We start from the raw sequence: 25,914 nt of genomic DNA on the forward strand, positions 1-25,914 counted from the left end.
CACAGGTGAGGGACAGACACGGACACGGGTGACACGGACACGGGTGACAGGGGGGCTGGGGTTAATGGGGGGGGGGCTCCCAGTGCTCCCAGTTCAGGGCAGGTGGGAGATGATGGGTGGGGATGGACACGGGTGGGGATGGACACGGGTGGGGATGGACACGGGTGGGCACAGGTGACAGGGGGACAATCCCAGTGACCGAAACGCTGCTGTCAGGGGGTCAGGTGGGACATACTGGGGATGCTCCCAGTGCTCCCAGTTCAGGGCACGAGGGAGATGATGGGTGGGGATGGACACAGTGGGGATGGACACGGGTGGGGACAGACATGGGTGGGGATGGACACAGGTGGGCACAGGTGACAGGGGGACAATCCCAGAGGCCAAAGCGCTGCTGGGGGAGGGGGGAGGATCCCAGTGCTCCCAGTTCAGGGCAGGTGGGAGATGATGGGTGGGGTGGGCACATGTGGGAATGGACACGGGTGAGGATGGACACGGGTGGGTACAGGTGACAGGGGGACAATCCCAGTGACCAAAGTGCTGCTGGCAGGGGGTCAGAGGGGACACAGAGGATGCTCCCAGTGCTCCCAGTTCAGGGCACGTGGGAGATGATGGGTGGGGATGGACACGGGTGGGGACACACACGGGGGTGACAGGGGGACAACCTCAGCGGCCACAGCGCTGCCGTCAGGGGGTCAGAGGGGACACAGAGGAGGCTCCCATCGCTCCCAGCTCAGGGCACGTGGAAGACGTTGAGCTTGCTGGTGTTCTTGAGCGTCTGGCGGCGGTTGCAGAACCACACCCGCACCACCTCGCGGTCGTAGCGCAGCTCCTGCGCGATGCGCGTGATCTCGGGGCCCGTGGGCAGCGCGTTGCGCTCGAAGTGGGCGTTGAGCGCCTCCAGGGCCTGGGGGGTGAAGGACGTGCGGCGCTTGCGCTTCTTGCCCGGCTCGCCCCCCACGAAGTCGAGCAGGCGCTGCTGCCCCTCCCGCTGCCGCTGCTCGGCCTCGCGCAGCCACTTCTCCAGCACCGGCTTCAGCTTCTGAGCGCTCTTGGGGGTGATGTCCAGCTTCTCGAACCTGGGGGGACACGAGGGGACATGAGGGGACAATCAGGGATGTCCAGCTTCTCGAACCTGCGGGGATAATCAGGGACAGGGACAATCAGGGACAATCAGGGACAATCAGGGGACAATCAGGGACAATCAGGGGTGATGTCCAGCTTCTCGAACCTGGGGGGACATGAGGGGACATGAGGGGACAATCAGGGGTGATGTCCAGCTTCTCGAACCTGCGGGGACATGAGGGGACAATCAGGGACAATCAGGGACAATCAGGGATGTCCAGCTCCTCGAACCTGCAGGGACAATCAAGGGACAATCAAGGGACAATCAGGGACACTCAGGGGGATGTTCAGCTTCTCGAACCTGAGGGGACAATCAGGGACAATCAGGGACAATCAGGGACAATCAGGGATGATGTCAGGGATGTCCAGCTTCTCGAACCTGGGGGGACATGAGGGGACAATTAGGGACAATCAGGGGACAATCAGGGGGGACAATCAGGGACAATCAGGGGTGATGTCCAGCTTCTCGAACCTGTGGGGACACGGGGGGACAATCAGGGACAATCAGGGACAATCAGGGGTGATGTCCAGCTTCTCGAACCTGCGGGGACAATCAGGGGGGACAATCAATCAGGGACAATCAGGGACACTCAGGGACAATCAGGGATGTCCAGCTCCTCGAACCTGCAGGGACAATCAGGGGACAATCAGGGGACAATCAGGGACAATCAGGGATGTGCAGCTTCTTGAACCTGGGGGGACAATCAGGGACAATCAGGGACAATCAGAGATGATGTCCTGCTTCTTGAACCTGCGGGGACAATCAAGGGACAATCAGGGACACTCAGGGGGATGTCCAGCTTCTCGAACCTGGGGGACATGAGGGGACAATCAGGGACAATCAGGGACATTCGGGGGGATGTCCAGCTTCTCGAACCTGGGGGGACAATCAGGGGACAATCAGGGACAATCAGGGGGGACAATCAGGGGGACAATCAGGGATGTCCAGCTTCTCGAACCTGCGGGGACAATCAGGGGACAATCAGGGACAATCAGGGTGATGTCCAGCTTCTCAAACCTGGAGGGGACAATCAGGGACAATCAGAGAGGATGTCCAGCTTCTCGAACCTGTGAGGACACGAGGGGACACTCAATCAGGGACAATCAGGGACAATCAGGGGGGATGTCCAGTGGACACCGAGGGGACTGGGGACAATCAGGGATGTCCACCTTCTCGAACCTGGGGGGACAATCAGGGGGGACACTCAGTCAGGGGTGATGTCCAGCTTCTCGAACCTGGGGGGACAATCAGGGACAATCAGGGACAATCAGGGGTGATGTCCAGCTTCTCGAACCTGGGGGGACAATCAGGGGACAATCAGGGACAATCAGAGACAATCAGGGACAATCAGGGACAATCAGGGACACTCAGGGGACACTCAATCAGGGGTGATGTCCCGCTTCTCCAACCTGCAGGGACAATCAGGGGACAATCAGGGACAATCAGGGTGATGTCCAGCTTCTCCAACCTGCAGGGACAATCAGGGGACACTCAGGGGGGACACTCAGGGACAATCAGGAATGTGCAGCTTCTCGAACCTGGGGGGACATGAGGGGGGGACAATCAGGGACAATCAGGGATAATCAGGGGTGATGTCCAGCTTCTCGAACCTGCGGGGACACGGGGGGATGCTCAGGGGGGATGTGCAGCTTCTCGAACCTGGGGGGCACACAAGGTCCCTGTACCTGTCCTAGGTGTGTCCCTGTACCTGTCCTAGGTGTGTGTTATCTGTCCCAGGTAAATACCTGCAGATGGCAGACTGGCTGTAGGTGGTCACCTGTGCCAGGTGTGTTACCTGCAGATGGCAGACTGGCTGTAGATGGTTACCTGTCCAGGTAAATACCTGCAGATGGCAGACTGGCTGTAGGCAGGTCCCTCGGTGGCCGTCAGTGCCTGCCCCACCTGTGTCTGGGTCAGGCCCAGCGAGAGGCGCCGCAGTTTGAAGTTCTTGGCGAATTCCCGGATTTCCTCCAGGTTGATCCCGTCCTCCTCCGCGCCGGGGGGCGGGGGGCTCTGGGGGACACGGGGGGGGTGGCACCGGGATCCCCCTGCCCAGGGACCCCAGAGCCCCCAGACCCCTGCCCAGGGACCCCAGAGTCCTGCCCAGTGCTCCCAGTCCCTGCTATCCCTCTCCCAGTCCTCCCAGTCCCTGTCCCAGTGCTCCCAGTCCCCATTATCTGTCCCAGTGCTCCCAGTCCCTGTTACCCCAGTCCCAGTGATCCCAGTGCTCCCAATGCCCCTCTCTCAGTAATCCCAGTCCCCACTCCCCCTCTCCCAGTGCTCCCAGTCCCCATTATCCCTCTCCCAGTGCTCCCAGTCCCCCCAGACCCCTGCCCAGTGCTCCCAGTCCCTGCTATCCCTGTCCCAGTGCTCCCAGTCCCTGCTATCCCTGTCCCAGTGCTCCCAGTCCCCCCAGACCCCTGCCCAGTGCTCCCAGTCCCTGTCCCAGAGCTCCCAGTCCCTGCTATCCCTCTCCCAGTCCCTGTCCCAGTGCTCCCAGTCCCCGTTATCCCTGTCCCAGTGCTCCCAGTCCCCATTATCCCTGTCCCAGTGCTCCCAGTCCCTGTCCCAGTGCTCCCAGTCCCCGTTATCCCTCTCCCAGTCCCCCCAGACCCCTGCCCAGAGCCCCCAGACCCCTGCCCAGAACTCCCAGTCCCCACAATCCCTGTCCCAGTGCTCCCAGTCCCTGTCCCAGTGCTCCCAGTCCCCCAGATCCCTGCCCAGTGACCCCAGAGCTCCCCAGACCCCTGCCCAGTGCTCCCAGTCCCCACAATCCCTGTCCCAGTGCTCCCAGTCCCTGTCCCAGTGCTCCCAGTCCCTGTAATCCCTGTCCCAGAGCCCCCAGACCCCTGCCCAGAGCTCCCAGTCCCTGCTATCCCTCTCCCAGTCCTCCCAGTCCCTGTCCCAGTGCTCCCAGTCCCCTCTATCCCTCTCCCAGTGCTCCCAGTCCCTGTAATCCCTCTCCCAGCCCCTCTCCCAGTCCCCCCAGACCCCTGCCCAGAGCTCCCAGTCCCCGTTATCCCTGTCCCAGTGCTCCCAGTCCCCCCAGACCCCTGCCCAGAGCTCCCAGTCCCTGCTATCCCTGTCCCAGTGCTCCCAGTGCCCCCAGACCCCTGCCCAGAGCTCCCAGTCCCCACAATCCCTGTCCCAGTGCTCCCAGTCCCTGTCCCAGTGCTCCCAGTCCCCACAATCCCTGTCCCAGTGCTCCCAGTCCCCATTATCCCTGTCCCAGTGCTCCCAGTCCCTGTCCCAGTGCTCCCAGTGCCCCTCTCCCAGAGCTCCCAGTCCCCGTTATCCCTGTCTCTGTCCCCACTGCCCCTGTCCCAGCGCTCCCAGTGCTCCCAGTGCTCCCACTCCCCCTGTCCCAGTGCTCCCAGCGCTCCCAGTGCTCCCAGTGCTCCCACTCCCCCTGTCCCAGTGCTCCCAGCGCTCCCAGTGCTCCCAGTGCTCCCACTCCCCCTGTCCCAGCTCTCCCAGTGCTCCCAGTACGGATGACTCACTGGTGACCAGCTGGTTGACCGTGGGGGTCTCGGGGCCGGGGCCGGGCGGGGGGTTCGGGGTCACCCCGGGGCTCAAACCCCCCCCGGGGGGCGCCGGCTGGATGGGCTGGACCTGGGGGGACACCAAACTGGGACCAAACTGGGGCCAAACTGGGGCCAAACTGGGACCAAACTGGGGCCAAACTGGGACCAAACTGGGAGCCAAACTGGGACCAAAACTGGGACTAAACTGGGGCCAAACTGGGACCAAACTGGGACCAAACTGGGGCCAAACTGGGACCAAACTGGGACCAAACTGGGAGGGACACCAAACTGGGACCCCAAACTGGGACCAAACTGGGGCCAAACTGGGACCAAACTGGGACCAAACTGGGGCCAAACTGGGACCAAACTGGGACCAAACTGGGAATCAAACTGGGAATCAAACTGGGAATCAAACTGGGAATCCAAACTGGGGCCAAACTGGGGCCAAACTGGGGACAAACTGGGGCCAAACTGGGACCAAACTGGGGCCAAACTGGGGCTAAACTGGGAATCAAACTGGGAGTCCAAACTGGGACTAAACTGGGAATAAACTGGGGTCAAACTGGGGCCAAACTGGGACCAAACTGGGACCAAACTGGGAGGGACACCAAACTGGGACCCAAACTGGGACCAAACTGGGGCCAAACTGGGACCAAACTGGGACCAAACTGGGGCCAAACTGGGGCCACACTGGGACCAAACTGGGACCAAACTGGGACCAAACTGGGACACGCCAAACTGGGACACCCCAAACTGGGGCCAAACTGGGGCCAAACTGGGGCCAAACTGGGGCCAAACTGGGGCCAAACTGGGAGGCCAAACTGGGGTCCAAACTGGGATTAAACTGGGGCCAAACTGGGGTCAAACTGGGAATAAACTGGGGTCAAACTGGGACTAAACTGGGGCCAAACTGGGGCCAAACTGGGACCAAACTGGGGCCAAACTGGGACCAAACTGGGGCCACACTGGGACCCCAAACTGGGACCAAACTGGGGCCAAACTGGGACCAAACTGGGACCAAACTGGGACCAAACTGGGACACGCCAAACTGGGACACCCCAAACTGGGGCCAAACTGGGGCCAAACTGGGACCAAACTGGGGCCAAACTGGGGCCAAACTGGGACACCCCAAACTGGGACCAAACTGGGACCAAACTGGGACCAAACTGGGACCCAAACTGGGACCACACTGGGACCAAACTGGGGCAAAACTGGGATAACCCCAAACTGGGATAACCCCAAACTGGGACCAAACTGGGACCCAAACTGGGACCAAACTGGGACCAAACTGGGGCCAAACTGGGACCAAACTGGGACCAAACTGGGGCCAAACTGGGACCCAAACTGGGACCCCCAAACTGGGACCCAAACTGGGACCCCAAACTGGGATAACCCCAAACTGGGATAACCCCAAACTGGGACCCCAAACTGGGGGGGACACCCCAAACTGGGACCCAAACTGGGACCAAACTGGGGCCAAACTGGGACCCAAACTGGGACCCCGAACTGGGACCCCAAACTGGGACCCCGAACTGGGACCCCAAACTGGGACAGCCCCAAACTGGGACCCCAAACTGGGACCCCAAACCGGGACCCCGAACTGGGACAGCCACGAACTGGGACCTCCAAACTGGGACCCCCCCAAACTGGGGGGACAACCCCCAACTGGGACCCCAAACTGGGACAGCCCCTCACTGGGGTTGGGGGTTCCAAACTGGGGACTCCCCAAAAATGGCCTCAGGGGGCTCAGGGGGTCTCGGGGCCTCGGGGGTCTAGGGGGGCTCAGGGGTCTCAGGGATACTCAGGTGGGGTCTCAGGGCTCACCTCGCTCTTGACGGGGGTCTCGGGGATCTCAGGGGCTCTCGGGGCCTCAGGGATCTCGGGGGTCTCAGGGGGCTCCAGGGGGTCTCAGGGGGTCTCTGGGTTACTCAGGGGGTACTCAGGGGGTCTCAGTGCTCACCTCGCTCTTGACGGGGGTCTCGGGGGGCCCGCTCTTCTTGGCGGGCGTGGCGGGGGGCAGGGCGGCCCCACCCGTGGCCAGCGTGGCGATCACCTGGCCCTGCGCGTTCAGCAGCAGCTGCGGCGTCACGGCTGTCACCGCCGTCACCTGTGCCACCCCCGGGGTCACCTGTGCCACCCCTGTCGTCACCTGTGCCACCCCTGGTGTCACCTGTGTCACCCCTGGTGCCACCCCTGGTGTCACCGCTGTCACCTGCAGGCTCGGCGGGGCCGGCGCGGGGGGGGCCACGACCCACGGCAGCGTCCCGATCACCTGTGGGGGGTGGGGGGGACACACGGACATGAGGGGGGGCGCAGGAAACCCCCACCCCCCTCCTCCTCAAAGCCCACCCCGCGGGTGACGCAACGCTGGGGGGGGGGGGTGGGGACAGGTGACAACCCCCCCACGACACCCCCACGCGGGACGTCCTGGATGGTGGGAGGGGGTGCTGAGACCACCCGGGGGGGCACGAGGGGTAGTGGGACCCCACAATGGGGCACGAGGGGCACTGGGACCCCCCCAGTGGGGCACAAGGGGCACTGGGACCACCCAGGGGGGGCACGAGGGGTACTGGGACCCCACAATGGGGTACGAGGGGTACTGGGACCCTCCCTAATGGGGCACTGGGACCCCCACAATGGGGCACGAGGGCACACCCCTGAGGGGGCACAAGGGACACTGGGACCCCCCCTAATGGAGCACTGGGACCCCCCAATGGGGCATGAGGGGCACTGGGACCCCCAGATGGGGCACAAGGGGCACTGGGACCTCCAGGATGGAACTCGGGGGGTACTGGGACCCCCTCAATGGGGCAATGAGGGGCACTGGGACCCCCCTAATGGGGCACTGGGACCCCACCTAATGGGGCACAAGGGGCACTGGGACCCCCACAATGGGGCATGAGGGGTATTAGGACCCCTCAGACGGGGCACGAGGGGCACTGGGACCTCCCTAATGGGGGGCACTGGGACCCCCCCAGAGGGGGCACGAGGGGTACTGGGACTCCCCCACTCAATGGGGCACAAGGGGCACTGGGACCCCCTAATGGGGCACGAGGGGTATTAGGACCCCTCAGATGGGGTACAAGGGGCACTGGGACCCTCCCAGAGGGGGCAACGAGGGGTACTGGGACCACCCCTAATGGGGCACTGGGACCCTCCAGTGGGGCATGAGGGGCACTGGGACCCCCCTAATGGGGCATGAGGGGCACTGGGACCCCCACAATGGGGCACGAGGGGCACTGGGACCCCTCAATGGGGCACTGGGACCCCCACAATGGGGTACAAGAGGCACTGGGACACCCCCAGAGGAGGTACGAGGGGTATTGGGACCCCCCTAATGGGGCACTGGGACCCCACAATGGGGTACAAAGGGTACTGGGACCCCCCCAGTGGGGCATGAGGGGCACTGGGACCCCCTGGAGGGGGCAACGAGGGGCACTGGGACCCTCCAGTGGGGCACAAAGGGTACTGGGACCCCCTCAGTGAGGCATGAGGGGTACTGGGACCCCTCAATGGGGGCAATGAGGGGCACTGGGACACCCTTAATGGGGCACTGGGACCCCCTCAGAGGGGGCAACGAGGGGCACTGGGAGCCCCTGGAGGGGGCAATGAGGGGCACTGAGACTCCCCTAATGGGACACTGGGACCCCCACAATGGGGCACAAGGGGCACTGGGACCCCCTGGAGGGGGCACAAGGGGCACTGGGACCCCCCCCAGTGGGACACAAGGGGTACTGGGACCCCCCAATGGGGCACAAGGGGTACTGGGACCCCCCAGAGGGGGCAATGAGGGGCACTGGGACCCCTCAATGGGGCACAAGGGGCACTGGGACCCCCCTAATGGGGCACTGGGACCCCCCAGTGGGGCACGAGGGGCACTGAGAGCCCCCCAGTGAGGCATGAGGGGTACTGGGTGCCCCCTAATGGGGCACAAGGGGCACTGGGACCCCCTGGAGGGGGCACTGGGACCCCCCAGAGGGGACACGAGGGGTACTGGGAGCCCCCAGTGGGGGCACGAGGGGCACTGGAACCTCCCTAATGGGGCACTGGGACCCCCCAGTGGGGCACGAGGGGCACTGGGACCCCCCAGAGGGGACACGAGGGGTATTGGGACCCTCCAGTGGGGCATGAGGGGCACTGGGACCCCACAATGGGGGCACGAGGGGCACTGGGACCCCTCAATGGGGCACAAAGGGTACTGGAACCCCCCAGTGGGGCACAAGGGGCACTGGGCAGGGATTGTGTCCAGGGAAACTGAGGCTGGAATCTTTTCCAGGGACACTGAGGCTGAAATCCTGCCTGGGGGAATTGAGGCTGGAATCTTGTGTGGGGAAACTGAGGCTGGAATATTGTCCAGGGACACTGAGCCTGGAATATTGTCCAAGGACACCAAGGCTGGAATGTTATCCAGGGACAATGAGCCTGGAATCTTTTCCTGGGACACTGAGGATGGAATCCTGCCTAGGAAAACTGAGTTTGGAATCTTATCCAGGGAAACTGAGGCTGAAATCCTGCTTGGGGGAATTGAGGCTGGAATCTTGTGTGGGGAAACTGAGGCTGGAATGTTATCCAGGGACAATGAGCCTGGAATCTTTTCCTGGGACACTGAGGCTGGAATCTTATCCAGGGAAACTGAGGCTGGAATCTTGTGTGGGGAAACTGAGGCTGGAATGTTATCCAGGGAAACTGAGGCTGGAATCTTTTCCTGGGACACTGAGCTTGGAATCTTGTCCAGGGAAAGTGAGGTTGGAACCTTGTCCAGGGACAATGAGCCTGGAATATTGTCCAGGGAAACTGAGGCTGGAATATTGTCCAGGGAAACTGAGGCTGGAATGTTTTCCTGGGACACTGAGCTTGGAATCTTGTCCAGGGACAATGAGGCTGGAACCTTGTGTGGGGAAACTGAGGCTGGAATGTTATCCAGGGAAACTGAGGCTGGAATCTTTTCCAGGGACACTGAGGCTGAAATCCTGACTGGGGGAATTGAGGCTGGAATCTTGTGTGGGGAAACTGAGGCTGGAATATTATCCAGGGAAACTGAGGCTGGAATCCTGCCTAGGAAAACTGAGGCTGGAACCTTTTCCAGGGAAACTGAGGCTGGAATATTATCCAGGGAAACTGAGGCTGGAATATTATCCAGGGAAACTGAGGCTGGAATCCTGCCTAGGAAAACTGAGGCTGGAACCTTTTCCAGGGAAACTGAGGCTGGAATGTTTTCCTGGGACACTGAGCTTGGAATCTTGTCCAGGGACAATGAGGCTGGAACCTTGTGTGGGGAAACTGAGGCTGGAATGTTATCCAGGGAAACTGAGGCTGGAATCTTTTCCTGGGACACTGAGGCTGAAATCCTGCCTGGGGGAATTGAGGCTGGAATCTTGTGTGGGGAAACTGAGGCTGGAATATTATCCAGGGAAACTGAGGCTGGAATGTTATCCAGGGGACAATGAGCCTGGAATATTGTCCAAGGACAATGAGGCTGGAATGTTATCCAGGGAAACTGAGGCTGGAATCCTGCCTAGGAAAACTGAGCTTGGAATCTTATCCAGGGACACTGAAACCTTATCCAGGGAAACTGAGGCTGGAATCTTTTCCAGGGACACCAAGGCTGGAATGTTATCCCGGGACAATGAGCTTGGAATCTTGTCCAGGGAAACTGAGGCTGGAATGTTATCCAGGGACACCAAGGCTGGAATCCCGCCCGCTGTTGGGTGGGGGAGGGGGGACACAAGCAGGACGAGGCCCAGGGAAGGTGACTCCGGGACGTGTCCCCTCCGTTCCCACGACCCCCCCGCGCCCCTCCCCCTCCCCAAACCCCCCCAATCCCCTCCCCCATCCTTACAATGCCAGGATTAAAAGCCAGCCCCGCCAGCTGGGGCTGCACGGCCAGGGGGCTGCACGGCCAGGGGGGCTGCACGGCCAGGGGGCTGCCCGGGGCTCTGCCCACCCACGGGGGGCTCCTTGGGGGGCGTGGGCGCCGCCGGGGGCTGCGGCAGCAGCGGGGGCTGCCCGGGGAGGGGCTGGGGGGGTGCCCGGGACGCCGGGATGGTCGGGATGGCCGGGATGGGGCTCAGCACGGCGGCGGCGGCGGCGGCGGCTGCGGAGACAGAGAGGGACACGACGTCACCAAGGGAGGGGTTGTTTTTTGGGGGGGGACACGCCCCTGAACCGCCCACCCCTCAGCCCGCTCGGAGCGCCCGCTCCGCGACTGAACGCGGGGGGGAACCCAAATCTACACCTGGAGCCCCGAATCTACACCAGGTACCACACCTAGAACCCCAAATCTACACCTGGAACCCCGAATCTACATCAGGGGGTCACAGCTGGAGCCCCAAATCTACACCTGGAGTCCTGAATTCACACCCGGAGCCCCGAATTCACACCTGGAACCCCCAATCTACACCAGGTACCACACCTAGAACCCCAAATCTACACCTGGAACCTCAAATCTACACCTGGAACCCCGAATCTACATCAGGGGTTCACACCTGGAGCCCCAAATCTACACCTGGAGCCCCGAATTCACACCTGGAACCCCGAATCTGTGCTGGGGGTCACAGCTGGAGCCCCAAATCTACACCTGGAATCCCAAATCTGTGCTGGGGGTCACAGCTGGAGCCCCAAATCTACACCTGGAGCCCCAAATCTACACCAGGTACCACACCTGGAACCCCAAATCTACACCTGGAACCCCAAATCTACATCTGGAACCCCGAAACTACATCAGGGGGTCACAGCTGGAGCCCCAAATCTACACCTGGAACCCCAAACCTACACCTGGAGCCCCGAATTCACACCTGGAGCCCCGAATCTATACTGGGGGTCCCAGCTGGAGCCTCAAATCTACACCTGGAGCCCCAAATCTACACCTGGAACCCCAAATCTACACCTGGAACCCAGAATCTGTGCTGGGGGTCACAGCTGGAGCCCCAAATCTACACCTGGAACCCCAAATCTACACCCTTTGTACTCCAACTCCCCAAATTCAGGACCTCTCTGCATTGAGGTGCCACTCCTGGAGCCCCAAATCTACATCATGTGCCACATCTGGAGCCCTAAATTTACATCATGTGCCACATCTGGAGCCCTAAATCTACAGCAGGTCCTGCACTTGGAACCCCAAACCTGGAGCCCCAAATCTCCAGCCCCAGATCTCCACAAGGTCCTGCACTTGGAACCCCAAATCTCCAGATCCTCCACCTGGATCCCCAAATCTCTGGCAGATCCTCCACCTGGAGCCCCAAACTTTGAGCCCCAGGGGCCACCCCTGGAGCTCCAAATCTTGAGCTCAAAATCTCCAGCAGGTCCTGCATTTAGAGCCCCAAATCTCTGGCAGGTCCTCCACCTGGAGCCCCAAATCTCTGGCAGATCCTCCACCTGGAGCCCCAAATCTTGAGCCCCAAATCTCTGGCAGGTCCTGCACTTGGAACCCCAAATCTACCCCTTCTGCCACCCCTGGAGCCCCCAGACCTCAAGCTCCCAAATCTCTGGCAGATCCTCCACCTGGAGCTCCAAATCTATCCCTTCTGCCACACCTGGAGTCCCCAAACCTCAAGCCCCAGGGGCCACCCCTGGAGCCCCAAATCTACCCCTTCTGCCACACCTGTAGCCTCAAATCTCGAGCCCCCAAATCTCTGGCAGATCCTCCACCTGGAGCCCCAAATCTATCCCTTCTGCCACACCTGGAGCCCCAAACCTCGAGCTCCCCAAATCTACACCACTCACTCCACCTGGAGCCCTGAATCTCTGGCAGGTCCTGCACTTGGAACCCCAAAATTCCAGCAGATTCTGCACCTGGAGCCCCAAACCTGGAGCCCCAAATCTCCGGCAGATCCTCCACCTGGAGCCTCAAATCTCGAGCCCCAAATCTCCAGATCCTCCACCTGGAGCCTCAAATCTCGAGCCCCCAAATCTCTGGCAGATCCTGCACTTGTAGCCCCAAATCTACCCCTTCTACCACCCCTGGAGCCCCAAATCTCCCCCTTGTGCCACCCCCGAACCCCCAGACCTCGATGCCCGGGTGCCGTGCCGGTGGTCGCAGCGGCAGCCCCGCGGCGTTACCTGCCAGGTTGCCGACGGGCGGTTTGTAAATCGCCGCCGGCGCCGCCGCCGTCAGTGCCGGGATGGCTGTGGGGATTGTCACCACCAGCGCGGGCTGGGCTGGCACCGGCCCCGCCACCTGACCTGCAACACTGATGGGGATAAGAAGAGGTTGAGTAACTGTCCCTGCCGGGACCATTACTCCTGTCACACCCGTGGCTAAGCTTTCCTGAGCCAACACCTGCGGAGATAAATGAGAGTTGAAAAGAGAAAACAAGAGGGAATCAACGCCCGGGCAGAAAGGCACGAGGGGTGCAGCCCCCCCTCCTCCCATCCCACCCCCAAAACCCCAAACTCCCGTCTTCCACTCCCAAGCCCCCAAAAATTAGGGGTTTGCCCTTTCTCCACCCCTCACCCCCCCAACCCTGGGGATGGGGGAACCTCGCTGTGAATTGGGGAGGGATAAAGGGGTCCCTCTGAGCTGGTGGGGGTTCACCCTCATCTGGAGACCCCTCTGTGTGGGAGATGGGGGGACACAAAGGGGGCTCCCCTGAGCTGGGGGGAATAAAAGGGGGGTCACACTTATATGGAGACCCCCTCTCTATGGGGGACACAAAGGGGGACCCCCTGAGCTGGGGGGGGATAAAGACCCCTTCTCTGTGGGGAGATGGGGGGGACACAAAGGGGGTCCCCCTGCCTTGTTGTGGGGGGTTCACCCTCATCTGGAGACCCCCTCTCTATGGGGAGATGGGGGGGACACAAAGGGGGACCCCTGATTTGGGGGGATAAAGTCCCCTTCTCTGTGGGGGACACAAAGGGGGTCCCCCTGACTTGGTGGGGGGGGTTCACCCTCATCTGGAGACCCCCTTTCTGTGGGGAGATGGGGGGGACACAAAGGGGGTCTCCTTGAGCTGGTGTGGGGGGTTCACCCTCATCTGGGACCCCCTTTCTATGGGGAGATGGGGGGGACACAAAGGGGGTCCCCCTGATTTGGGGAGGGGGGATAAAGACCCCTTCTCTATGGGGAGATGGGGGGGACACAAAGGGGATCTCCTTGAACTGGAGGGGGGGATAAAAGGGGGTCACACTTATCTGGGACCCCCTCTCTGTGGGGAGATGGGGGGGACACAAAGGGGGTCCCCCTGCCTTGCTGTGGGGGGTTCACCCTCATCTGGGACCCCCTCTCTGTGGGGAGATGGGGGGGGACAAGCAGGGATCCCCCCCTGAGCCGGTGAACCCCTTTTTGGGGGAAATAAATGGGAGCCCCCCCCCCTGACCCGGTGAACCCCTCTCTGTGGGGAGATGGGGGGGGATCCCCCCTTTACCTGCTGACCCCCCCACCCTCCCGGGGGTCCCCCCTGCGCCCCGGGGGGGGTGTTACCTGTGGGGTGGCCGGCAGGGCCAGGTGGGTGACGGGGGCTGGCCCGGGGGCGGCTCGAGGACAGCGGGGGGCGACGCCGCTTGGCCTTACCTGGGGAGGGAGGGGACACACAGGGGGGGGTGAGAGGGGTGGGGGGCACCCAAATTCTGCCCCCCACCCCCTCCCAGGGGTGCCCCACGTGGTGGGAGCTGTGGGGTGAGTGGGAACGGCCGGGAGGGATCCCAACCCCACCCCCACCCCCCCGATCCCGGGAATGGGGAGGGGACATGGGAAGGGTTGGGGGGGGAAGTGGGGGAGGAACTGGGATGGGACTGGGATGGGACTGGGATGGAACTGGGATGGAAGTGCAGGAGGAACTGGGATGGAACTGGGATGGAACTGTGGAAGGAACTGGGATGGAAGTGCAAGAGGAACTGGGATGGAATTGGGATGGAACTGGAGGAGGAACTGGGATGGAACTGCAGGAGGAATTGGGATGGAAGTGCGGGAGGAACTGGGATGGAACTGGGATGGGACTGGGATGAGACTGTGGAAGTAACTGGGATGGAACTGGGATGGGACTGGGATGGAACTGGGATGGAAGTGCAGGAGGAACTGGGATGAAATTGCAGGAGGAACTGGGATGGGACTGGGATGGAACTGGGATGGGACTGGGATGGAACTGGGATGGAAGTGCAGGAGGAACTGGAGGAGGAACTGGGATGGAAGTGCAGGAGGAACTGGGATGGAACTGTGGAAGGAACTGGGATGGAACTGGAGGAGGAACTGGGATGGGACTGGGATGGAACTGGAGGAGGAACTGGGATGGAAGTGCGGGAGGAACTGGGATGGAAATGCAGGAGGAACTGGGATGGAACTGGGATGGAACTGGGATGGAACTGGGATGGAAGTGCAGGAGGAACTGGAGGAGGAACTGGGATGGAACTGGGATGGAATTGGGATGGAAGTGCAGGAGGAACTGGGATGGAACTGGGATGGGACTGGGATGGGACTGGGATGGGACTGTGGAAGTAACTGGGATGGAACTGGAATGGAACTGGGATGGAACTGGGATGGAACTGGGATGGAACTGGAGGAGGAACTGGGATGGAACTGGAGGAGGAACTGGGATGGAAGTGAGGGAGGAACTGGGATGGAACTGGGATGGAACTGTAGAAGGAACTGGGATGGAACTGGGATGGAACTGTGGAAGGAACTGGGATGGAAATGCAGGAGGAACTGGGATGGAACTGGGATGGAACTGGGATGGAACTGGGATGGAACTGGGATGGAAGTGCAGGAGGAACTGGAAGAGGAACTGGGATGGAACCGGGATGGAACTGTGGAAGGAACTGGGATGGAAATGCAGGAGGAACTGGGATGGAACTGGGATGGAACTGGGATGGAAGTGCAGGAGGAACTGGAGGAGGAACTGGGATGGAACTGGGATGGAACTGGGATGGAACTGTGGGAGGAACTGGGATGGAACTGGGATGGAACTGGGATGGAACTGGGATGGAACTGGAGGAGGAACTGGGATGGAACTGGGATGGAAGTGCAGGAGGAACTGGGATGGATCTGGGATGGAACTGGGACTGACCTGGGAAGGCCAATCCAGGGCCATCCCCAGGGAATGACCCCAGGAATGGGGGGGGGTCTCTCACCTGCCACCTCCCCTCCTGATGAATTTGGGGTGCTGGGGGGCCCCTCCTCCACCCCTGGGGGGCCCCCCTGTCCCGGGGACCCCCCTGCCCCCTCCCCGGAGCTTTTGGGGTCCCCCTCGGGTGGGAGGGGGGTGTCAACCCCCACCTCCAGCACCCGGATGGTCTCATGGCTGGACATGACGATCACCTGTGGAGAGAGCCCAAAATCAGCCCCAGGAACCCCAAAATCAGCCCCAGGAACCCCCAAAATCAGCTCAATGAGACCCCAAAATTAGCCCCAAGAGACCCCAAAATCAACCCCAGGAGACCCCAAAATCAGCTCCAGGAAACCCCAAAATCAGCCCCAGGAACCCCCAAAATCAGCTCAATGAGACCCCAAAATTAGCCCCAAGAGACCCCAAAATCAGCCCCAAGAGACCCCAAAATCAGCAACACGAGACCCCAAAATCAGCTCAATGAGACCCCAAAATCAGCTCCAGGAGACCCCAAAATCAGCTCAATGAGACCCCAAAATCAGCTCAATGAGACCCCAAAATCAGCTCAATGAGACCCCAAAATCAGCCCCAGGAGACCCCAAAATCAGCCCCAGGAGACCCCAAAATCAGCCCCAGGAGACCCCAAAATCAGCCCCAGGAGACCCCAAAATCAACTCCAGGGGGGTAAAACAGGGCCAGGACCCCCAAAATTAGTGCCTGTACCCCCAAAAATCAGTGCCTGTACCCCAAAATCAATGCCTGTAACCCCAAAATCAGTGCCTGTACCCCAAAACAGGGCTGGTACCCCCAAAATCAATGCCTGTAACCCCAAAATCAGTGCCTGTACCCCCAAAATCAATGCCTGTACCCCAAAATCAGTGCCTGTACCCCCAAAAACGTGCCTGGTTCCCCCAAAACAGGGCTGGTACCCCAAAAACAGTGCCTGTACCCCCAAAATCAATGCCTGTACCCCCAAAATCAATGCCTGTACCCCAAAATCAGTGCCTGTACCCCAAAATCAATGCCTGTACCCCCAAAATCAGTGCCTGTACCCCCAAAATCAGTGCCTGTACCCCCAAAATCAGTGCCTGTACCCCAAAATCAGTGCCTGTACCCCCAAAATCAGTGCCTGTACCCCCAAAACCAGTGCCTGTACCCCCAAAATCAATGCCTGTACCCCCAAAACAGGGCCTGTACCCCAAAATCAATGCCTGTACCCCCCAAAATCAATGCCTGTACCCCCAAAACAGTGCCTGTACCCCCAAAACAGTGCCTGTAACCCCAAAAATCAGTGCCTGTACCCCCAAAATCAATGCCTGTACCCCCAAAATCAGTGCCTGTACCCCCAAAAACAGGGCTGGTACCCCCAAACTCAGTGCCTGTACCCCCAAAACCAGGACCTGCACCCCAAAAACAGGGCTGGTACCCCCAAAAAAGGACCTATACCCCCAAAATCAGTGCCTGTACCCCCAAAATCAGTGCCTGTACCCCCAAACCAACCCCCCCCCAAAAAAGGCTGCCACCCCCCAAAATTTCCTGTGGCAGTTCCAGCCCCTTCCAAGGGTCCCCTCCCCCACTCCCAGCAGTTTTTTTTGGGGGGCAGGAGGGGGGACCCCCCCTTTACCTGCTCATTGACCGTCAGCAGGGCCTCCTGGGGGGGCTCCATCCTGGGCTGGCACGGGGGGGGCACGGGTCACGCCTGCCACATCCTGCCAGGGGACAGGGACAGGCTGTGACACCCTGGGGACAGCTCAGAGACACCCCAGGGACACCCCAGGGACACCAAAGGGTACCCCAGGGACAGAGGGGACACCCCAGGGACACCTCAGAGACACCCCAGGGACACCCCAGGGACAACACAGGGACACCCCAGGGACAGAGGGGACATTCCCAGGGACACCCCAGGGACATGGGGGGGGCACGGGTCACCCCTGCCACATCCTGCCAGGGGACAGGGACACGATGTGACACCCTGGGGACATCACAGGGACACCCCAAGGACACCACAGGGACATCCCAGGACACCCCAGGGACACAGGGGGGACACCCCAGGGACACCCCAGGGACATGGGGGGGGCACGGGTCACTCCTGCCACATCCTGCCAGGGGACAAGGACACGATGTGACACCCTGGGGACATCACAGGGACACCAAAGGGTACCCCAGGGTACCCCAGGGACACCCCAGGGACACCCCAGGGACATCCCAGGGACACCCCAGGGACAGAGGGGACACCCCAGGGACACCCCAGGGACACGGGGGGGGCACAGGTCACGCCTGTCACATCCTGCCAGGGGACAAGGACACGATGTGACACCCTGGGGACAGCACAGGGACACCCCAGGGACACCCCAGGGTACCCCAGGGACACCCCAGGGACAGAGGGGACACCCCAGGGACACCCCAGGGACAGAAGGGACACCCCAGGGACACCCCAGGGACACCCCAGGGAGAGAGGGGACACCTCAGAGCACCTCAGGGACACCCCAGGGACACTGTGGGGACATCCCAGGGACAGAGGGGACACCCCAGGGACAGAGGGGACATCCCAGGACACCCCAGGGACATGGGGGGGCACAGGTCACTCCTGCCACATCCTGCCAGGGGACAAGGACAGGCTGTGACACCACAGGGACAACACAGGGACACCCCAGGGACACCCCAGGGACAGAGGGGACATCCCAGGGACAGAGGGGACACCCCAGGACACCCCAGGGACATGGGGGGGGCACGGGTCACTCCTGCCACATCCTGCCAGGGGACAGGGACACGATGTCACACCCCAGGGACACCCCAGGGACAGAGGGGACACCCCAGGGACATCTCAGGGACAGAGGGGACACCCCAGGGACATGGGGGGGGCACAGGTCACGCCTGCCACATCCTGCCAAGGGACAAGGACAGGCTGTGACACCCTGGGGACAACACAGGGACACCACAGGGACAGAGGGGACACCCCAGGGACACAGAGGGGACACCCCAGGGACAGAAGGGACATCCCAGGGACACAGAGGGGACATTCCAGAGCACCCTGAGGACACTGTGGGGACACCCCAGGGACAGAGGGGACACCCCAGGGACAGAGGGGACACCCCAGGGACACCCCAGGGACACGGGGGGGGCACAGGGGGGGCACGGGTCACTCCTGCCACATCCTGCCAGGGGACAAGGACACGATGTCACACCCTGGGGACAGCTCAGGGACACCCCAGGGACAGAGGGGACACCCTGGGGACAGGACAACAAAGGGACACCCCAGGGACACCCCAGGGACAGAGGGGACACCCTGGGGACACAGAGGGGACACCCCAGGGACACGGGGGGGGCACAGGTCACTCCTGCCACATCCTGCCAGGGGACAGGGACAGGCTGTGACACCCTGGGGACATCACAGGGACACCCCAGGGACACCCCAGGGACACCCCAGGACACCCTGGGGACAGAGGGGACACCACAGGGACACCCCAGGGACACCCCAGGGACAGAGGGGACACCACAGGGACACCCCAGGGACACCCCAGGGACATGGGGGGGGGCACAGGTCACTCCTGCCACATCCTGCCAGGGGACAAGGACACGATGTCACACCCTGGGGACATCACAGGGATAGAGGGGACACCCCAGGGACACCTCAGGGACACCCCAGGGACAGAAGGGACATCCCAGGGACACCCCAGGGACACCCCAGGGACACCCCAGGGACAGAGGGGACACCCTGGGGACACCCCAGGGACACCCCAGGGACACCCCAGGGACACGGGGGGGGCACAGGTCACTCCTGCCACATCCTGCCAGGGGACAGGGACAGGATGTGACACCCCAGGGACACCCCAGGGATGGAGGGGGGGGCACGGGTCACGCCTGCCACATCCTGCCAGGGGACAAGGACACGATGTGACACCCTGGGGACATCACAGGGACACCCCAGGGACACCAAAGGGTACCCCAGGGACAGAGGGGACACCCCAGGAATTTTGTGGGGACACCCCAGGGACACCCCTGTCACACGGGGGAGGGAGTCATTAGGGCAGGGTTTGGGACCCCAAACTGGGACCCCAAATGGGAACTGGGACCCCAAACTGAGACTGGGACCCCAAACTGGGACCCCAAACTGGGACTGGGACCCCAAACTGGGACTGGGACCCCAAACTGGGACCCCAAATGGGAACTGGGACCCCAAACTGAGACTGGGACCCCAAACTGGGACTGGGACCCCAAACCGGGACTGGGACCCCAAACCAGGACTGGGACCCCAAACTGGGACCCCAAACCAGAACTGGGACCCCAAACTGAGACTGGGACCCCAAATGGGAACTGGGACCCCAAACTGGGACTGGGACCCCAAACCAGAACTGGGACCCCAAATCGAGACTGGGACCCCAAACTGGGACTGGGACCCCAAATGGGAACTGGGACCCCAAACTGGGACCCCAAACTGGGACTGGGACCCCAAATGGGAACTGGGACCCCAAACTGGGACTGGGACCCCAAATGGGAACTGGGACCCCAAACTGAGACTGGGACCCCAAACTGGGACTGGGACTCCAAACCAGGACTGGGACCCCAAACCGGGACTGGTACCCCAAACTGGGACCCCAAACTGAGACTGGACGAACTGGGACTGGACCCAAACCAGGACTGGGACCCCAAACTGGGACTGGGACCCCAAACCAGGACTGGGACCCCAAACCGGGACTGGTACCCCAAATGGGAACTGGGACCCCAAACTGGGACCCCAAACTGAGACTGGGACCTCAAACTGGGACCCCAAACTGAGACTGGGACCCCAAACTGGGACCCCAAACTGGGACTGGGACCCCAAATGGGAACTGGGACCCCAAACTGAATGGGGACTGGGACCCCAAACTGGGACCCCAAACTGGGACTGGGACCTCAAACTGGGACTGGGACCCCAAACAGGAACTGGGACCCCAAACTGGGATTGGGACCCCAAACTGGGACTGGGACCCCAAACTGGGCAGGGAAAGGGGGAAAAGGAAGGGAATCCCGTGGGATTTGGGGGTGCCAGGGACTCACCCCCTGTTTGCTCCTGCAGGACTCGGGGCTGGACGTGGCTCTGGGTGGAAATCCCTGGATTTTGGGGCTTCCCAAGTTTTTGGGGTTCTGGATTTCTGGGATTCCAGGCTCTGGCTCTCTGGATTTTGGGGTTCCCAGATTTTTGGGATACCCAGGTTTCAGAGTTCCCAAATTTCAGGATTTTAGGGATTCTGAGCCTCAGCTCTCTGGATTTTGGGATTCCCAGGTTTTTGGGGCTCCAACTCTCCAGGTTTTTGGGGATTCTGGCTTTATGGGATTCCAGGCTCTGGTTCTTGGGGTTTCAGAGTTCCAGGTTTCAGGGCTCCATCTCTAGGGAATTCTGGGCTCCAGCTCTCCAGGTTTTGGGGTTCTGGCCCCTTCTCTTCGGGTTTTGGGGCTCCCAGGTCTTGGTATTTGGGTTTTATGGGATCCCAGGCTCTGGATCTCTTGGTTTTGGGGTTCTGGGCCCCAACTTTCCAGGTTTCAGGGCTCCAGTTCTCCAGATTTTGGGGTTCTGGTCCCTTCTCTCTGGGTTTTGGGGTTTCCAGGTCTTGGTATTCCGATTTTATGGGATTTCAAGCTCTGTCTCTCCACCTTTTGGGGTTTCGGGCTCTGTCTCTCCAGGTTTTGGGGTTCCCAGGTCTCGGTGTCCCAGTTTTATGGGATTCCAGGCTCTGTCTCTCCAGGTTTTGGGGTTCCCAGGTTTCAGTGTTCTGGTTTTATGGGATTTCAAGCTCTGTCTCTCCAGATTTTGGGGTTCCCACGTCTGGTTTTGGGGTTCCCAGGTCTTGGTGTCCCAGTTTTATGGGATTTCAAGCTCTGTCTCTCCAGATTTTGGGGTTCCTGGGCTCTGTCTCTTCAGGTTTTGGGGTTCCCAGGTCTTGGTATTCCGGTTTTATGGGATTCCAAGCTCTGTCTCTCCAGGTTTTGGGGTTCCTGGTCACGTCTCTCCAGGTTTTGGGGTTCCCAGGTTTCAATGTCCCAGTTTTATGGGATTTCGAGCTCTGTCTCTCCACCTTTTGGGGTTTCTGGGCTCTGTCTCTCCAGATTTTGGGGTTTCCAGGTCTTGGTATTCTGGTTTTATGGGATTTCAGGCTCTGTCTCTCCGGGTTTTGGGGTTCCCAGGTCTGGTTTTGAGGTTCCCAGGTCTTGATATTCCGGTTTTATGGGATTTCAAGCTCTGTCTCTCCAAGTTTTGGGGTTCCCAGGTCTCGGTGTCCCAGTTTTATGGGATCCCAGGTTCTGTCTCTCCAGATTTTGGGGTTCCCAGGTCTTGATATTCTGGTTTTATGGGATTTCAGGCTCTGTCTCTCCAAGTTTTGAGGTTCCCAGGTCTGGTTTTGGGGTTCCCAGGTTTCAATGTCCCAGTTTTATGGGATTTCAAGCTCTGTCTCTCCACCTTTTGGGGTTTCTGGTCTCTGTCTCTCCACCTTTTGGGGTTTCTGGGTTCTGTCTCTCCAGGTTTTGGGGTTTCTGAGTTCCAGCTCTCCCAAATTCTCTCCTGTTTTTAGGATTTCTGAGTTTTTGGGGCTGCGGCTCCTCCGAGTTTTGGGGGGTTTGACCTTTGACCTGGAGGGAAGGAAACAAATCCAAGCTCCAACCTCAGCCCTGCACCCCAAAACCCACGAGGAGAGGGGGGAAAAGCCTGGGATTTGTGGGATTCCCTTTGGAATTTGTGGGGAAAAAAAGGAAAAAAAAAAAGGAAAAGAAAAGGAAAAAAAAGGGAAAAAAAGGAAAAAAGGGAAAAGAAAAGGGGAAAAAAAGGAAAAAAAGGAAAAAGGAAAAAAAGAGGGAAAAAAAGAGAAGAAAGGAAAAAGAGAAAAAGAAAAAGGAAAAAAAAAGGGGAAAAAAAGAAGAAAAAGGGAAAAAGAGGAAAAAAAGGAAAAGGGAAAAAAAGGGAAAAAAAGGAAAAAGGGAAAAAAGAAAAAGAAAAAATGGGGGAAAAAAGGGGAAAAAAAGGGGGGGAAAAAGGAAAAAAAAAGGGGAAAAAAAAGGGGAAAATTTTATAATTTTGAAGGTTTTTTTTGGTGTTTGTTCCAGGGAATTATAATATATAAGGAATTTGAGGGGGAAATTGGGGTTGGGGTGAAATTGGGAGGAGAAATTGGGATTGGGGGGTAAAATTTGGGATTTAGGGGGAGAGAAATTGGGGTTTAGGGAGAAATTGGAGTTTGGGGATGAAATTGGGGTTTGGGGGTAGAAATTGAGTTTGAAGGGGAGAGAATTGGAGTTTGGGGGAGAAATTGGAGGTTGGAGGGGTGAAAATTCGGGTTGGGGGAGAAATTTGGGGTCAAAATTGTAGGTTTGGAGGGAGAAATTGGGGTTTGGGGGTGAAAATTCAGGGTTGGGGGAGAAATTGGGGTTGAAATTGGGGTTGGGGGAAATTTGGGATTTAGGGGAGAGATATTGGGGTTTGGGGGAGAAATTTGGGGTTTAAAGGAGAAATTGGAGTTTGGGTGTGAAATTGGGGTTTTGGGGGTGAAAATTCGGGTTGAGGGAGAAATTGGGGGTCGAATTGAGGTTTCGGGGAGAAGTTGTGGATTGGGGAGAAGTGGGATTGGGGGTGGAATTGGGGATTGGGGGTGAAATTTGAGGTCGAGGGGTGAAATTTGGGGTTTGGGGGGGAGAAATTTGGGGTTTGGGGGTGAAATTGGGGTTTGGGGAGAAATTTGGGTCGAAATTGGGGTTTTGGGGGGGTGAAATTGGGGGTTGGGGGGAGAAATTTGGTTTTGGGGAAGACAAATTGGGGTTTGGGGGAGAGAAATTGGGGGTTTGGGGGTGAAATTTGGGGTTTGGGGGAGAAATTGGGGCTTGGGAGGTGAAATTGGGGGTTGGGGGAGAAATTGGGGGTCAAAATTGGAGGTTTGGGGGAGAGATTGGGGATTGGGGGAGAAATTGGGGATATGGGGGTGAAATTTGGGAGCTTGGGGGTGAAATTTGGGGTTGGGGGAGAGAAATTGGGGTTTGGGGGAGAGAAATTGGGGTTTGGGGGTGAAATTGGGGTTTAGGGGGTGAATTTGGGGTTGGGGGAAGAAATGGGGGTTTGGGGGTAGAAATTTGGGGTTTGGGGGGAGAAATTGGGGATTAGGGGTCGAAATTGGAGGTTTGGGGGTGAGAATTGGGGTTTGGGAGGAAATTTGGCTTTGGGGAAGACAAATTGGGGTTTAGGGGAAAAATTGGGGTTGGGGGTGAAATCAGGGTTTGGGGGTCCATGTGATGACACAGCCCCCTTAACAAAAAGTGGGGACCTCCCCACCCCAAAACACCAACCCGGGGAGCTGCCCTGGGGCAACAACACCCCAAAACCCCCAAACCCTCCCAGCACCCCCCTACACCCCAAAATGCCCTTGAGACCCCCTAAAAATCCTGGGGTTCCCCCAAAACCCCTCTCGGACCCCCAAATTCCTCCTGCGCCCCTCCCAACAACCCCCCTTCCCTACCCCATTCTCCTTTTCCCTCCTTTTTTGGACCCCCCTTTTTGGACCCCCCTTTTTTGGACCCCCTTATTTTTGGACCCCCCTTTTTCTGGACCCCTCCCCAAATCCCAGACCACCCCAACCCCCCTCATTCCCACGCGTGTCCCCCTAACCCAACCCCCTTTCCCCCCAAAAAAACTCCCCACGCCCCCAAAAACACCCTCCCCTTTTTTCCCCCTTTTTTTCCCCCTTTCCCTCTTCAACCCCCAAAAATCTCTCCCCGCGCCGTTTTTGCACCGCTCTTTATCATAAATATATAAATTATGCTAATGACGCCATTGCATATTCACCGCGCCGGGCCCTGCACTCACCCGCCCGGCAGGAGGAGGAGGAGGAGGATGAATTTTGGGGTCCTCCCCTAATTTGGGGGTCGAACCCTGGAGGTCTCCCCGGCGCTGTCGCCGCTGCCGCGATCGCTCCCACTCGCGACGGCGGCACAAAAGGGGAGGGGTGGAGGGGGAGGAGGTCCCAGGACCCTCGTGGTGGGTGGGGGAGAGGAAAGGGGAGTTTTTTTGGGGGAGGTAAAAAAAAGGGGTGCGGTGGAAGGAGGGGGTGAAATGAGGGGTGGGTTATGGGGTGGAGGGTCCCCTGCGGGGCTTTCGGGGCCCCGGCGGGGTTTGGGGCTGCTGCGTCATGAACATAATTTATGCGCAGGCCGCCGCCGCACGGAGGGGAGGGAGGGAGGGGAGGGGAGGGGGAGGGAGGGAGGGAGGGACAGGGAGGGGACAGGGAGAGGGAGAGGCCGCTGGGGGCGCTGCGGAGAACACGCACACACAGCCCCCCCCCACGCAGAGACAGGGAGAGACCCCCACTCACACTCACAGCCGGGACAGGGACCACCCCACCCACAGGACCCCCGGGACAGGGACCATCCCCACGCGAGACAGGGAGAGACCCCTCAGTCACAGCCAGGACAAGGACCACCCCACTCAGGGACCCCCTCGGGACAGGACCACCCCCACGCGAGAGAGGGAGAGACCCCCACTCACACTCACAGGACCAGGACCACCCAGGGAACACCCACTCGGGATCAGAAACACCCCCACGACAGGGAGAGACCCCCCACTCACGGGACAGGGACCACCCCACCCCGGGATCAGAGACACCCCCACGCACGACAGGGAGAGACCCCCACTCACCACCCGGGACAGGGACCACCCCCCTCAGGACACCCCAGGGCCAGAGACCCCCAACCCCCAAAATCCACCCCCGAAGTGCCAGGACCCCCCAAAACCTCAGCACACCCCAATGCCAACCCCCCAAATCCCAGACCCCCCAAAGCTCCAGAGCCCAAATCCCAGAGCCCCCAAAACTGAGACCCCCAAACCAGCCCCCAATCTCAGACCCCTAAACCTGGGACCCCCAATCTCAGACCCCCAATCTCGGACCCCCAAACCTGGGACCCCCAATCTCAGACCCCCAAAACCAACCCCCAAATTTTAGACCCCCCAAACCAACCCCCAATCTCAGACCCCCAAAACCAACCCCCAATCTCAGACCCCCAAACCAGACCCCCAATTTCAGACCCCCCAAACCTGGGACCCCCAATCTCAGACCCCCAAAATCAACCCCCAATCTCAGACCCCCCAAAACCAGCCCCCAATTTTAGACCCCCAAACCGACCCCCAATCTCAGACCCCCAATCTCAGACCCCCAATCTCAGACCCCTCCCAAACCTGGGACCCCCAATCTCAGACCCCCCAATCTTGGACCCCCAA

The 25,914-nt window shown here is 60.0% G+C and overlaps 1 protein-coding gene and 1 long non-coding RNA gene across 2 annotated transcripts; both read right to left on the reverse strand.

Moving 5' to 3' along the window:
• Positions 1 to 21,651, reverse strand: POU6F1 (POU class 6 homeobox 1). Its single transcript, XM_050306092.1, has 12 exons — positions 20,721 to 21,651; positions 17,308 to 17,392; positions 15,683 to 15,895; positions 14,244 to 14,253; positions 14,066 to 14,118; positions 12,706 to 12,925; positions 10,596 to 10,741; positions 10,492 to 10,555; positions 6,608 to 6,984; positions 4,620 to 4,735; positions 2,967 to 3,134; positions 1 to 1,076 (listed from the first exon to the last, which is right to left on the reverse strand). Exons 2-12 carry the CDS (start codon positions 17,347 to 17,349, stop codon positions 731 to 733), a joined length of 1,755 nt encoding a protein of 584 aa, XP_050162049.1. The 5' UTR covers positions 17,350 to 17,392; positions 20,721 to 21,651; the 3' UTR covers positions 1 to 730.
• Positions 21,652 to 21,669: 18 nt separating this feature from the next.
• LOC126635149 (uncharacterized) lies at positions 21,670 to 24,555 on the reverse strand. The gene is made up of 3 exons (XR_007627542.1): positions 24,508 to 24,555; positions 22,151 to 22,289; positions 21,670 to 22,119 (listed from the first exon to the last, which is right to left on the reverse strand). It is a non-coding gene; the product is annotated as an uncharacterized LOC126635149 (long non-coding RNA).
• Between the last annotated feature and the right edge of the window lie 1,359 nt (positions 24,556 to 25,914).

Source organism: Myiozetetes cayanensis, unplaced genomic scaffold (assembly GCF_022539395.1).
Source record: "Myiozetetes cayanensis isolate MyiCay16 unplaced genomic scaffold, myiCay2020 scf111, whole genome shotgun sequence".
NCBI classification, from domain to species: Eukaryota; Metazoa; Chordata; class Aves; order Passeriformes; family Tyrannidae; genus Myiozetetes; species Myiozetetes cayanensis.

Excerpts from the sequence above, each read along its gene's own strand:
- POU6F1 (XM_050306092.1), bottom strand. The coding sequence starts at position 17,349 with ATGGAGCCCCCCCAGGAGGCCCTGCTGACGGTCAATGAGCAG. Across the intron at positions 10,556-10,595 it reads CGCCCCCCAAGGAGCCCCCC|CCCCCCTGGCCGTGCAGCCC; the intron begins GTGGGTGGGCAG and ends CTGGCCGTGCAG. Across the intron at positions 3,135-4,619 it reads AACCAGCTGGTCACCAGTGA|CCCCCCGCCCCCCGGCGCGG; the intron begins GTCATCCGTACT and ends TGTCCCCCAGAG.